This window comes from Eptesicus fuscus, chromosome 15 (genome assembly GCF_027574615.1).
Source record: "Eptesicus fuscus isolate TK198812 chromosome 15, DD_ASM_mEF_20220401, whole genome shotgun sequence".
NCBI lineage: Eukaryota > Metazoa > Chordata > Mammalia > Chiroptera > Vespertilionidae > Eptesicus > Eptesicus fuscus.
The window spans coordinates 49,418,895-49,434,982 of NC_072487.1; the positions used below are offsets into that span (position 1 = coordinate 49,418,895).

The following is a 16,088-nucleotide window of genomic DNA, read 5'->3' on the forward strand; positions in this document are numbered from 1 at the left end:
TCTCTCTCTACTGAAGAAAGGAAAAAGGTGAGGGAGCCCTCTCAACACTTTTATATTATAGCATTGATAGGTAAGGACTTTGACCTATGAGAGCAAAGGTCCAAAGTTCAAACAGCAGAGAAAGTGCTATGGAAACTATAGGTATTCAATAAATATTGATCAATGGTAATAACAAAGAAGTAAGGTTATTGTGTTTTGGGATAATGGAAAAATACAAAAGATAAGCTGATACCTCCCAGAGGGAATTATTGTGACAGGAGCATCATTAAGGCAGTCTTGGGTAGATAGTGATTGGATAGGGCTATTACTATGGCTGAAAGTAGCTATGGAACTAGATATCATTATAACTAATTGATCATTTGGACCATCTTCAAAATAAATACCTCCCACCTAAACCTAATAGACTGTGCATTGATCAGCAATCGATAAAGCTATTAAAGTGACTGGGTTAGTTATATAGTGGCCTAGTAATTTAGTGCCCATAGAAAGAGTCAGTGGATTATTTTGAATGTTACTTTTAAACCCAATTTTGGTAACCAAAGAAAAAGAAGAAGAATGCAAGTGTAAAAGGGGGGAAAGTGGTAACAATTTGACTTCAATGTTAAAGGGTTTGTTCCAGTAGAGTAAGATTTCAGTTGGATAAGGTGAACTGCTAGCTTACCAGATTACTTACCACTTTTTTCTTTCTACCAATCACTGGGTTTTGAGGCAAGAGAGTGAGTGTGAGAGCAAAGAGAAGACTAGAATGAATATAATATGAATGTCATAGGGAGGCATATTCAGAGTAAGAGAAAGTCTTAATCCCCATTTAGATGATTCACAACTGCTTCACAATTTTAGGAGTACCTAAGTTACAATATCTTCCATCTATGGCGTTTGCTGCTTCCTTATGAGACTGAAGAGTTATCAGTTTAGAACTTATTTCAATATCAAATCCTTTCTCCTTGGACTCTTCATGATCATTCTGGCAAGGACTGAACATTTTGTGTGTGTCTGAGCAACTAGTGTTTTATTTAAACCCTTATATGTTACATGCAAAATTATATCCCTGGATTATGTTCACCCACTACCCAGTACAAAGAGGTATGCTCAAAGAGCCTAATTTCCACCAAATTAAGTCTAAATTTGAAGACAGTTGGGAATAAAAATAAGCAGTTGGCTTGCAATCTAGGGCCTTGTTGCTTGAAAATATATCCTCTATTATTAAACTCCAGCCTCACACTCAACAGAGTGAGTTCACATTGAGAGACAGGTGAGAATTGAGAATGTGTAACCACCTCATAATAACTTTGGGGTGTATATTCAGTGACTAGTCCTATCACCAATTAATTATTTAAATTCTTTTTATCCCTTCATTCCCCCTCTTTTGCTGAATATGTACAGTGGAACCTTGTTTCTCGAATGTCTCCCATCTCAAACAATTCGCTTCTCAACCTGACAACCCTTTCATGCTTAAACCTATATGTCACTGTGAAGTGACAAAAAAAGGAGAGAATGTGGGAATATGAGTCAGTTTACCACCGCTAAAATCTCAGTATTATTGTGAATATTTTTGTGGGTTTTGCTTTTGTTGCTGCTTATAATTTTTAAATTTTCATTTACATTTCATGTCTTTTTGTTATTATTGTGTTTATTTATAGATTAAACAGTACAATAGACATGTACTGTATATAAGAAAAGTGAAAACAGGCGTGGCCGGTTTGGCTCAGTGGATAGAACGCCGGCCTGCGGACTGAGGGGTCCCAAGTTCGATTCCGGTCAAGGGCATGTACCTTGGTTGCAGGCATATCCCCAGTAGGAGGTGTGCAGGAGGCAGCTGATCGATGTTTCTCTCTCATCAATGTTTCTAACTTTCTATCCCTTTCCCTTCCTCCCTGTAAAAAAATCAATAAAATATATTTAAAATTAAAAAAAAGAAGAAAAAAAAAGAAAGGTGAAAACAGGGAACCATTTGGGGATCTGGAACGGATTAATTCCATTTACATTATTTCTAATGGGAAAAAATGATTCAGTTTTCTTTTTTTTTTTTTTAATATATTTTATTGATTTTTTTACAGAGAGGAAGAGAGAGGGATAGAGAGTTAGAAACATCGACGAGAGAGAAACATCGATCAGCTGCCTCTTGCACACCCCGTACTGGGGATGTGCCCGCAACCAAGGTACATGCCCTTGACCTGGAATCGAACCTGGGACCCTTGAGTCCGCAGGCCGACGCTCTATCCACTGAGCCAAACCGGTTTCGGCAAAATGATTCAGTTTTCTAACAGCCTTCCAGAACGAATTAAGCTCAGGAAACAAGGTTCCATTGTATCATTAAATTCAAATAAAGCATGTTAAGTGGATGTATGATACAACCTTATTGCACCAGAGTGGAGAAATTATGTTTTAGTATCCCCCATTGCATGATATTAAAAAAAAGTAAAGGTCCAGGGTATCAATGATTTAATGCACTGTCACATCAGGGATGAATGACAATACCCAAACCAGAAACTGGAATTTAGAATTTGTATGCTGCTATTCAAACAAAAAGCAAAAATTTGACGTATTTGATAATATTAGTTCCAAACACAAAAGGAAAGCATCATACCTGCAGAATATATTGTGTGAGGTCAACTGCTTCTTTCTTCTCATGAACAAGTAGAGTTTCTTTGTCTTCTACAGTAATAATATTAATTTCTCCACGACGTACCTCCCTTATGCCCAGAGGGCGTTTTCGAACACAAACTCTGATTTTCTCCATCTCAGTCCAAGGATTCTCTTTCTCTGAGGTGTTCTGTCTGATATAATATGTTCATAGTGGGCTTTAATTTTTAATAATAGGATAATGCTACTTAAGAGAGCAAAGTATCAGAACATTTTGTTGTAAAACATAATATATATATATATATACACATACACACACACACACACACACACACACACACACACACACACACACACATATGGTTGTATATTAAAGAACCAAAGAAAAAGAGGAATGCAAGACTGAGAAAGTTATGAGCTAAATCCTCCTGATTACTTCTCTATCCCTATTACACCCCACCCTTTGTCCTTACTGAAAAAACAACAAAACCCTAAAAGTATGCTTTAGCTCTAAAACATATGTTTGGCTTCCAGATGTGGTCTTCCAAAACGTTTCTAATGATGGATGCTCTTTCTTTATGCCCTCAAAACTCAGGCTATCAAAACCTCAAAACAGAATGCAATATGTCCTTCCAAGGCCTTTATAAGATCTGAACCCTTGTTTCCTTTCAATCCGATTATTCTTGTACATCTACTGTTTTCTTGATCATTCAATATAATTTGTTTTTTTAACCTTACCTGAATTTACCTTGAATTAATTAGGTGGTATGTTTTTATGTACTTTTCCGTTTTTCCTCCCAAATATATTCTGCCTATCTTGTTCTCATACTTTCTTTCTGCCCACCCTGATATGTATTTATTTTAAAAAATATTTTTATTGATTTTAGAGAGGAATAGAGAGAAAAGAAACATCAATGATGAGAATCATTGATCAGGTGTCGCCTGCATGCTCCCTACTGGGGATCGAGCCCACAACCTGGGCATGTGCCCTTGACCGGAATCAAACTTGGGACCCTTCAGTCCACAGGCTGACGCTCTATCCACTGAGCCAAACCAGCTAGGGCGATATGTATTTATTTTAGAACATGAGTCTACACTTCTTCTTTCTAGGATAATTTTATGACTGGTTCTGTCCACCACTAAATTCATTCTTCTATTCAGATTCATTTCTTCAGTGCATCTGAATAGAAGAATGAATTTAGTGGTGGACAGAAACACTTTATTAATTTTTTAAATTTATTTTATTTTAACTAATCAATCTTTTTTAAAAAATGTATTTTATTGATTTTTTACAGAGAGGAAGGGAGAGGGATAGTTAGAAACATCCATCAGCTGCCTCCTGCACACCCCCTACTGGATATGTGCCCGCAACCAAGGTACATGCCCTTGACTGGAATCGAACTTGGGACCCTTGAGTCTGCAGGCCAACGCTCTATCCACTGAGCCAAACTGGTTAGGGCTCTAATCAATCTTTATATCTAGAATATTTGAGGCAAATAGTCCCTTGGGTTAGGGATACAAAATTCATCAGGTTTACTTGCTGAGCCTAATGATGGCATACATGTATATATCTAAGAACTGACCACTTACCTATAAATTCCTCTTAAGCTAGGTAACAAGAAAATAGGATTCTTGAAAGTAGGAGTTTACAAGGAACAATGCCTTTGGAATATACTAAGAATGTCTTAGCAAGACAAATGATTCCTTTCTTTTGCACTTTGGAATTTGATTAATAACACCTAAAAAGCCTTTTATAATGTACTAGAGGCCCGGTGCATGAATTCATGCATGGGTGGAGTCCAGCCGGCCAGCCTGCCCCAATGGGGGCCAATTGGGCCAAGCCAGTGGGGGATAGTGGCCTCATGAGGTTGGCCACCGGCCCCACCCCTGATCGGGGCCTGATCAGGGGTGGGGCCAGCCGGGGCGAGGGGCCACAGGCAGTTGGCCGGCTGGCCTCGCCCCCAATCGGGATTGGGGGGACCGATCAGGGGCGGGGCCAGCCAGGGGGAGGGGCCATCCCCCGATCACCCGTTGGCTGGCCACAGTGTGCATCATAGCGACCAGTCATTCCAGTTGTTCTGATCGCTTGGTTTTTATATATATAGATTTTAAATAAGATATTTCACTATATAATTGTTTCATGTCAATTTCAATTTTTATGAGCCCTCAAATTGGCTAGAAAATGATTTTTTGAAAGGATCTAAATTAGTAAAAAGTAGCAAATAAATTTATAATATAATGTATAAAGAACTACTCAAAAAAAAAAAAAAAGAACTACTCAAGGCTTTTAAGACATATTTTGTTTTTTAACCACATATAGCATACTTTTAAAAACATATCATTTTGGGGTAAAGTGTGACAAAATCTTGACAATCATTAAAAGTGGATGATGTGCATATGCTGGTTCATTATTCTATTCTCCCTTCTTTTGCATATGCTCCATTTTTTACAAGAAAAAGCAAAAAACATTTAAATTTTTATTGAATTTACTGGAGTGACATTGGTAAAAAAGCAAAATTTTAATGTGTCTTTTTTTAAAAAAAATGTCTTTATTGATTTTAGAGAGGAAGGGATAGACACATCTATTGGCTGCCTGATTCCTGCATGCCCCCTATTGGGGGGTGAGCCTGTAACTCGGGCATGTGCCCTGACTGGGAATCAAATCTGTGACCTTTGTAGGTTGTGACCTTCGTAGGTTGTGACCTTCGTAGGTTGATGCTCAACCATTCAGCCACACTGGCCAGGCGCACTGCATCATTTTAACAAGGGCTTTATGTCAAAGTCTCTAGTTGTTGGTGAGTATTAATGCCCTACTTGTATAAAGCTAATTAAACAGGACAGAAAATGTCCTTTTCAAAATTGACCAGGGACTCTAGGATGGGTCATATAGACAAAAAGACTGTAGTTTTCAAGTTCAAGGGAGAAAAGGAATGAATATTCTTTTAAAAGGCTCTGATTTTAGCATGACTGGTGTTGCTCAGTGGTTGAGCATCGACTATGCACCAAGAGGTCACTGGTTCGATTTCCAGTCAGGGCACATGCCTGGGTTGCAGGCTCGATTCCTGGCAGGGGGAGTGCAAGAGGCAGTTGGTCAATGTTTTTCTCTTGTCAATGTTTCTATCTCTCCCTCGCTCTTCCTCTCTAAAAATCAATAAAAATGTATATATTTTTAAAAGCTCTGGTTTTAATGCCCAGTCTTCCCTAGAAGAAATAAACTACATCTGCTTGACAGGCAAAGAGTTAAGACAGCTGGAGTTATATCTATTCAAGTCTTAAGTCAAGGCAACCAGTTCTCTAAATACCTTAGACTTTTATTACAATTCTGAGGCCAGCAATTTATTTATTTATTTTTAATATATTTTCTTGATTTTTTACAGAGAGGAAGGAGAGGGATAGAGAGTTAGAAACATTGATGAGAGAGAAAACATCGATCAGCTGCCTCCTGCACACCTCCTACTGGGGATGTGCCTGCAACTAAGGTACAGGCCCTTGACCGGAATCGAATCTGGGACCTTTCAGTCCACAGGCCAACGCTCTATCCACTGAGCCAAACCGGTTAGGGCGCAGCAATTTATTTTTAATATATCTGAGTTGAGGCACCCAAAAAGAATGCCTAACAATAAGCCTTAACCTGATGAGAGATTTTCTCAGGGTTCTGAAACCCTGTCTCTTACTTGGGGTATGGGTGAGAAAGCAATATTGAGGATTTATTGGGGGAAATGTACTTTCTTATCTCTATTTCTCTAATACAGACAGTCCCCGACTTAAAAGATTCAACTTATTATTTTATGACTTAATAATGGTGTGGAAGAGATACACATTCAGTAGAAACTGCACTGCAAATTTTGATCTTTTCCCAGGGTAGTGATATGTAGTAAGATACTCCCTCATGATGCTGGACAATGGCACTGAACTGCAGCTCCCAGTCAGGCAAGTGATTAGGAAGGTCAGTGGTCGGCAAACTCATTAGTCAACAGAGCCAAATATCAACATTACAACGACTGAAATTTCTTTTGAGAGCCAGATTTTTTAAACTTAAACTTTCAAGGGCCAAAGAGCCGCATGTGGCTCACGAGCCGCAGTTTGCCGACCACGAAGGAAGGTGAACAACTGATACCCTACATCAGCAATTTTCAACAGGTACCGCAAGAATTTTTAAAACATGTAATACCTGATTATTTAGTCAAGGGTACTGACCTCTTTTCCCTTAGATTTTCAAATTTAAAAATGACAACAGCCAACACAATAACCGATGGATGTGAATGCCCTGTCTTGAACCATAAATATATGTCATATAACAGAATTACATCTTATTAGTCACATCACATAATAAGGTTGTATCTGATTGGTTAATTCTTGGTACCAGAAATCCTTATGTACAAGTATAGGCACCTACTTTTTTAAAAAAAAGTCACTTTGGAGCAAAAAGGGTAGGTAACTACTATAACTTTTTTTGTGTGTAAATCAATTAAAATAATACCTATTTTTTTGTCAGATCAGCAAAAAATAGATTTTTTTGGTGTGCTGCAGAATTTTAGTAATTAGTTTATGTGTGCCATGATATGAAAAAGGTTGAAAATCACTGTTCTATAGTGTACTGCATTGCCAGTTGTTTTTTTGGATATTGTGTTGTGTGATATTTTTAACTTATAATGGGTAGGACATAATCCCACCCTTTATTATCCCATTCTGTATAATAAAGAATGGGAAGAGTGAGGTAATAATAATATAAAAGATGAGAAAGTTCAATTGAACAGCTTTTACTCTGGGTTTGTCACATATCAACCTCTATAATAGCATTTATCTCACCATATGGTTGGTTGTCTGTCTTCCCACTTACCCTGCCCCCCTAAGAGATTAAGAGTCTACAGATATCCTAATCTTTATATCCAGAATCGAGCCTAGCAGAGGTGGTATTTAATATTTGCCAAATAAATTAAATTTTTAATTTAAGCATCCTTGGCATAAACAAAGATGCTTATGATGCATCTGTAGTAACAGATATAATCTGTTCATCTGCTTAATCTCCCAGATTAAGAGAGGGATGTCCAACTGCTGGTTTAGACCCGATTCGACAAGGATCGGGCCTAAACCGGCAGTTGGACATCCCTCGAGGGGTCCCGGATTGGAGAGGGTGCAGGCCGGACTAAGGGACACCTCCCGCCCCATGCACGAATTTTGTGCACCAGGCCACTAGTATTTAAACTAAAATATCCATTCTGTCCAAATTAATAATGCAAAGTGGTATCTTTAATCTATTTGTAAATAACCCCAATTTAGATTTTTATGTGTTGTTCAACAAAAGACTGTAATAGCCAAGAAAATAATTCTTTCACCAAGAACAAATATATATTTTTATTACTAATTTTTGTGTGTGTTTTTTTAAGAATTTTTTTTATGGTAACAAGACTATCTAGTCCTATCACAATTGAAAGAAAACAGTACTTTATGTTCTATGCTCTGCTAAACCAACCCCTCCCAAAAGTTTTCAGAAACACTATGAAATTCACTTATGTATTTCAAATTATTAAAGGTACTTTTATCTTTAACAATGAGGCTTCTTTTTTTTTAAATAAAAGAACTGGTTGATTATGAGATCCTCTGAAAGCTTAGCCAATATAAGACTAATATCTTGTTTTAAGGCATGAATAGCTTTAAAAAGAGAGGAAATGTGGCTTAACAAAGTATTTTCTTTCTCCATAACTCACCATCTAAAGTTTTAAAGTAACAAAACATGCAATACTTGTTATTTAAAAATTTTTTTTTTCTATTATGCCAATGTTAGTATTATCACCTCTTTAGGAACCTTATTTAAAATTCTAATTTGAAGCATTGGGTGAAAATAACTTATTGTCACCCAGGCTCTCAAACCCTAAACTCTAACAAAAAACTAACTGCTCCAAAGGCCTACTTAATGAAACTACACACTATTTTTTTTTTAAATAACCTTTACGTCTCCTGGTTGGTTGAAGTGAATTTGATAGCCTTAAAAATATATATATCCTGTGGATTGTGTAATTTCCCCCCCACTGTATAAGGCTAGTTAACTATTGGGCCTTAATGGATGCACTAGATGTATTGTATCATGTTACACTATAATAAATTATAGAAATAGATCTGCAATAGGAATAATAGTGGATCCTGGCAAGTAACAGATGCTTGATGTACGTGAACAATATCATCTTTCTCCCATCTGGAAAGTCCCAAGTCCACATTAATTTTCCCCTATCAATGCAGACGCTGCTCACTATCATTTTCTGTAAATGAGGAGTTGGTTGCACTCCTTTGGTCATGAAGAGGCCCTTGCCTGAAGCTCCCCACATTCAAAAACAAACAAACAAATAAACAAATTATTACCTGATAACAGAATGAGGGATTCCATAGTTATACCCTGAAACATGAGAGACTCTTTGAATAATGGGAATATCACAATCACCCAGTATTGGAGAAAAGTGATTTGATGACAAGAGTGAAGTGTTAGTTTCTGTTTGCCCATAGGAATCAGCAGCTGTGGCATTCAGAATTCCTGTTTTTGTTTGGTAATGGGAATCATCTGGTAGCACGTGCTCCAGCACTTTTAGGTAACGAGACTTCTGTTCATTTGCAGAAAAATCTGATAAATTGCACATTTCAAACCCACAGTTGCTGGTAGTTTTGTCTGTGTTGTCAGCAGGAGAATCAAAATGCAATTGTCTGCGAGGTCCAGATCTGGGTTCCCGAGGCTTGCTGTACAGGCTGCTTGTCTGAAGAGGATGCTCTGGGCTACTGACTGTTTTATCTTCTTCTTGCATAATCTTAATGATTTTGATAAGTTGGAAAAGACGTTTTCGGTCATTCATGTCATGGACTCCCAATTTGGAGTAGTCCTTCATTGTAACCTTTGCTAATTCATCTATTTTCTGAAGGCCAAGGGCAGTAAAATGAGGATAATACTGTGCAAGTTCAGCTTCACAAAGACATTCATACAACCAGGATGTCATTTTTGTGAATAGGTTTCTATAAACTGTAAAGAAAAAAAACAACACAAGTCATTCATTTGAAATACAGTATATACTAGTATAATACAATTTATTTCTTTAAAAAAACAAAAACCACAAAACATGCAGAAAAATCCATTCTAGCATACAAGTTTTCAACAAATATATTTTTCTTCTGGACTGATTAAACAGCATATACATAACAGGGTTAGGGAATATCTGGTCCTTGGGCCCAGGAAATAATTTGGTCTGGCCCTGACAAGGTATTAGGGGTGCGTTAATTAAATGTTTGACCAAATATAGCAGGCTAATTTTAAGTTGATAATTTTATGTGGCCAAAGAATGATGTTATAAATATCCAAATGGCCCTTGGCAGAAAAAAGGTTCCCCATCCTTGGCATAAACAAAGATGCCTATGATGCATTTGTGTTAACAGATATAATTTTTTCATCTGCTTAATAAAAGAGACTTTCATTTGTACATACACATAGCTACAAGCACACACACTTTATACAAGTAACTTACTTACTTCTAGGGAGTTCTTTCCAACCTTGCAATGTCTACTTCACACATGCCACAAACTACTGAAACATTGCTCCCAACCAATGATTGTAGCAGGACTAATTTTAGATGTTCAAGTTAACTCCAAGGCATGTTGCACAACTGTTTCCATGATTAATGAACAAAGGCTAAGAACTCTTTTAGAATGCGAGCAGAATTAAATAGCAAACGACAGAGGATTACAAGTTAATGTAACTCTGAGAAAATCACATTTGTATCTGCTGAGTACGTAAAAGTTAGTTGTATAAAGAGGTAAAAACACCATCAATTTGAAATCTGATTCATGATTGCAGATCATTCTAAAAGGTAGGTAGTTGTAGATGCCTACCTGTACAGAACATAAATAAGCGTTTACCTAGGAAATTAATACTATTGTCAAGATTTTTTTTATTTTTTAAAATATATTTTTATTTATTTCAGAGAGGAAGGGAGAGAAATAGAAACATCAATGAAGAGAACCACTGATCGACTGCCTCCCACACGCCCCACACGCCCCCTCCCCCCACTAGGGATCGAAGCCCACAACCCAGGCATACGCCCTTGACTGGAATCGAACCTGGGACCCTTCAGTCCACAGGTCAACGCTCCATCCACTGAGCCAAACCGGCGAGGGCTATGGTCAAGATTTTAGATGACTGCATATTAAAATGCTTAATATGCCAAGGTATTTAATTAAATACTAACAAATGATGTAATAACATATAATCCTGGTCTATTAATAAAGTCAGGACCCTGAGGAGTTTCTCCATACCACTGTTAAGTTCAAGTTCATGAGAACTTTCAGGTGTTTTTTTTGGGGGGGGGAGGGGTGTCAAATTCCTTATTAACTCATGGGTTTTTATATATTTCATGTATTCCAATTAATTGTCTGAAGTCTTTTGACATCTTCATCTTGTATATTTCCTAGCCAAAACCTAAAATTGGCTTTCCTCCAGGAAACTAGAAGCAGCTGCCCATTGTCCCACATCCAGCTAAAGGTTATGCATTCCTAGCAAGAAAGGATAAAGAAAGTGGAGAGGGCTTGGGGATTAAGGAAAGAATGAGCACAACCACATTGGCCCTTCTCTTCCCTTTGGAGATCAGGAACAGCTCTTCTACAACCACAAGTAGCTAATCCAGAAAGGTCATTTATTTCTTTCATATTTGAGTTACTGAATAGTCTTTCTTGGTCAATTTCCAACTTCGTATAAACTCCAAACGATAAGTTGTGGCTTCTGGAAGGACTTATTAAGAGAAGGACTTTGAGGCATTTATAATCATTAATAGAATACAGGATGAGAATCTGGGGCTGGAGGGTATCAATTCATTTCCATTTTATTTCTAGTGCCCTTCTTTTGTCATACTGTGACTAAAAGGATGTAAATAGAGTTCTTCATCATAAAAGAGATAGGCTATAATAATCATTAAGAAGCAGAACAACCAGACAAATGGAACATAGGGCCAAAATTTATAGTGAATTATACATTTCAAATATTTTAGAAATTTGTCTGATCTCAAATGTCTTCTACCACTACTAGTTCGTAAAGATTCATATAAAAATGACAAATGAGTAAAAGAAGAGTTAAATGCCAAGGCTGATGATTGTTAATTTGGTTTATTTGAGCATTCCTACTATCATAGCTCTAATTTCACTGGGTAACTTAGAGAAAGAGGGCAAATACATAGCCTATCGATACATATCTGTGCTGCTTTTTCTCTTCCCATATCCAGAGTAAATAATCTAAATCCATTTCAATGTTCTTCCTTTCTCCTTTTTTCTTTCTTTCTTTTTTGTTTTTGTTTTGTTAATCCTCACCCAAGGATATTTTTTTCATTGACTTTTAGAGTAGAAGGGGGGGGGGGGAGGAGAGGAGGGAAAGAGGGATAGAGTGAGAAACATCAATATGAGAGAGACACATCAATTGGTTGCCTCTCTCGTGCGCCCCAATCTCTGGGGCTGGGGATTGAACCTGAAACCCAGGTACTATGCCCTTGACTAGAATCAAACCCGCAATCCTTTGGTGCGTGGGCTGACGCTCTAACCACTGATCTTACCAGCCAGGGCTCAATGTTCGTTCTTAATAAACTCTAAAACAGCTTTAGAATGTCCCTTTATGTGGGAGGGTGTATGTGCACAATACTGTGCAATTCCATGAGTTTTGACAGTTGTAAAACCACCACCACAATTAAAATACAGAATATCACCCTCAAAAAATTCCTCATACCTCTTTACATCCATCCTTCCTGCTGCCCCTGGACCTAGGCAACCACTGATCTGTTTTCTGTCATTATTTTGCATTTTCTAAAAGTTTAATATAAATGGAATTATACCATTTATTCTCTTTTGTATCTGGCTTTTCTCAGTTAGCACAATGATTTGAGACTTATGCATGATGTACATATCACATACACACACACACCCATTTTACTTAGGAGGAGAAAGATCAGAATAAAGAGAAGACTTAGGTCTTCTCACGGCTAATCCCATGTTCTTTTCACTATGCTGCCTCTTTCAGAAGTAGTTGCAAAGATAGCACCATTGCCAGGCCCCCTAATAGGCCCACTATCTATCCAGCTCAGTAGATTGGCTGCCTCCTGCAGATCTGTGCGGAGCATGGAATATCACAGCTGTTACCACCAGGAAAATGCCCTGCAATCAGCGAAATACAATGGCGGACAGATGATCAGGTTTTTACATGTAGGGTCCAGTTACATTCAATACCACAAGTATGTAGAGTTCACCTTTGTGACAAATCCAGAGACTGCTAGGTCTCAGCTGTTGGAGTAATAATCAGAAATAGTATTGGAAGAAATCCAGTTGGCAGAAGTTCAAATTTTCTTATCCTGGTGGCAGAGAAAATAAACTGGAGGGGGAACACATGAAACTTTATACACAATTAAGGAAGTTTATTCACATTCCAGGATGTGGAAAAAATCCAACTATTTAATATGCTCCCTCAAACTCTCCATTTATCTATCCAAACTAGGTAACTCTATCCACTAAAACTGCCTGACACTGAACTTGGAACCAGATAATATACCATTTAGCTGTGTGACCTTGGGCAAAATCACTTAGTTGCTCTGAATTTCCATTTCCCTCTTTCAAAGTATGCAGTAAGACAGTTATGTAAAACTAAGCTGAAACTATAAAGTACTCCATAAGGATGGGGCCATGTTCTCTTATTCAACACTAGAGGCCCAGTGCACAAAATTCGTGCACTGGTAGGGTCCCTAGCGGCTGCTGGCCCAGGCCTCCCTTCGCACCCGCCTTGGCCTGGTGCTGCCTGCTTACTTGCTCCACCATTCCGCCGTGTTCCGCTCTCGTCGGGACCCATTGGGCCGGCAGCGCCTCCACTGCTGCCCACTGCCAGTGCTGCATTGCCAATGCCTGCCTTGTTCCGTGCCACCCCTTGGTGGTCAGTGCACATCTAACTCCCCGTTGGTCGAACTCCCACCCGTAGGGACAATTTGCATATTAGCCTTTTATTATATAGGAGGATTGGGTCACTGAATTACTTTTAGGAAAAAAGAATGTGCGATATAAATGACTTTTAACACTATTAAAAGATGGTTTTTTTACAGTAAATCCCCACTTAACACTGTTGATAGGTTCTGTAACTAAGTGAAATGACAGGTAACAAAATCAATTTTACTATATAGACTAATTGATAAAAACAAGAGGTAAGCTGAAACCAGTTGGCTCAGTGGATAGAGCGTCGGCCTGAGGACTAAAAGGTCCCAGGTTCGATTCCGGTCAAGGGCATGTACTTTGGTTGCGGGCACATCCCCAGTGGGGGGTGTGCAGGAGCAGCTGATTGATGTTTCTCTCTCATCGATGTTTCTAACTCTCTATCCCTCTCCCTTCCTCTCTGTAAGAAATCAATAAAATATATTTAAAAAATAAAAACAAAAACAAACAAACAAAAAAACAAGAGGTAAGTTCCTATGGCATCTCATCAGTGTTATAATAAAACATTATTCAAGGACCTGCCATATTTGATGAAAGGCTGAATATATAACACAGAATCAAAAGATAAGGAACTAGACATGCTGAAGTAGGTATATTATACTAGCAAATTATACTAATAGTAACACTATGTGTAAGCTTCAATTATCTTAAAACTGTTTCATTAATGACAATTACACAAGTACATTTCTCTCTTTCATTGGCATAAATAGTTGACATACATGTCTGATCAGCATATATAATGTGGAAATAGATGGTGCTACATATCAAAAGACCAATGTTTCATACACAGTCATGTATATATGCAGTCTTTTTTTTGCAGTCTTTTCTTTTTAAAAAAATATATTTTATTGATTTTTTACAGAGAGGAAGGGAGAGGGATAGAAGAGTTAGAAACATCGATGAGAGAGAAACATCCATCAGCTGCCTCCTGCACACCTCCTACTGGGGACATGCCCGCAACGAAGGTACATGCCCTCGACCGGAATAGAACCTGGGACCTCTCAGTCCACAGACCAATGCTCTATCCACTGAGCCAAACCGGTCAGGGCTGCAGTCTTTTCTTTTATTCAACTTCACGGAGGTATAATCTTCCTATATAATAAAACCCTAATATGCAAATCAACCAAATGGCAGAACTGGTTGCTATGACATGCACTGACCACCAGAGGGCAGATGCTCAATGCAGGAGCTGCCCCCTGGTGGTCAGTGTGCTCCCACAGGGGGAGGGCCACTCAGCCGGGCTCACAGCTGGCGAGCACAGTGGTGGTGGTGGGAGCCTCTCCTGCCTCTGCAGCAGTGCTAAGGATGTCCAACGGCTGACTGCCGCCTGGCCCGCTCAACAGGGAGCAGGCCTAAGCTGTCAGTCGGACATCCCCCAAGGGCTCCTGGACTGCAAGAGGGCACAGGCTGGGCTGAGGGACCCCTCCCCCTGAGTGCACAAATTTTGTACACTGGGCCTCTAGTTTATATATAATACACTAGACCCATTTTAAGCATACTGTTATATGAAAACTTGACAAATATTTACTAATGTAACCACCACATCAATGGCAGAGAACATACTGTTTTCTAGAAAAAGAAAATGAAGGGCAGTGAAGCAGAGGGTTATCTTTACCAAGGGAGGAGAAAAAAAGGTGTGGAAGAAGAAAATACTCTCAATTAGAGAAGGCAGAGTTATGGAGAACTTTCAGAGTAAAGGACATGGGACTAAATCAATAACACTGAAAAACAGTCTGGCATTATCTTTGAAATTGAGTCTTCATGTATCATACAATTTAGCAACTTAATCTGAGAAAAACTTTTGCACATGTGCTTCAGGAGGCACATACAAAAATGTTCATAGCACTATTCATAAGAGCCAAAAACTGAAATGACTGGAGAATAGATAAATTTGGCATATTCAGATAATGAAATGTTTTATAATAATGGTAACAGAACAAATTAACAGCTACCCTAAACAACTGATCAAATCTCAGAATCATCATGAGGAGAAAAACAAATTCCAGAAAATGATGCACATTTCTTTAACTCTCAAAGCAAGCAAAGCCAATGTATTACTCAGGGTAACGGTTACCTCTAAAGCAGGGGTCCTCAAACTTTTTAAACAGGGGGCCAGTTCACTGTCCCTCAGACGGTTGGAGGGCCGGACTATAGTTTAAAAAAAAACAATGAACAAATTCCTATGCACACTGCACATATCTTATTTTGAAGTAAAAAAAACAAAACGGCAAAAACACCTGCATGTGGCCCGCAGGCCATAGTTTGAGGACGCCTGCTCTAAAGGGACAGCAGGGAAATGAGGAACAGAAGGAGAACGTAGGGAAGTTATGTGCTAGGTCTTGGGTATATATTCATTTTGTCTTAGGCTGTATAACTTACATACGTTTAATAGTATGTAGTATATTCTTTAGTATGTACTACATTATATTTGTATAAGAGAAAAAAATGTCCTTCTAGTTACGTCAGTAGAGATCATCTAGTCCCGAGGTCGGCAAACTGCGGCTCTCGAGCCACATGCA

The 16,088-nt window shown here is 38.4% G+C and overlaps 1 protein-coding gene across 1 annotated transcript in view; it reads right to left on the reverse strand.

Moving 5' to 3' along the window:
- Positions 1–9,563, reverse strand: part of KIF24 (kinesin family member 24) — a 51,753-nt gene extending 42,190 nt beyond the window's left edge. The window contains exons 1-2 of the mRNA XM_008141975.3: positions 8,941–9,563; positions 2,588–2,777 (exon numbers count right to left, since the gene is read on the reverse strand). Of these exons, the coding sequence (XP_008140197.2) occupies positions 2,588–2,777; positions 8,941–9,563 (813 nt within the window). The remainder of the gene's footprint in view (positions 1–2,587; positions 2,778–8,940) is intronic.
- Between the last annotated feature and the right edge of the window lie 6,525 nt (positions 9,564–16,088).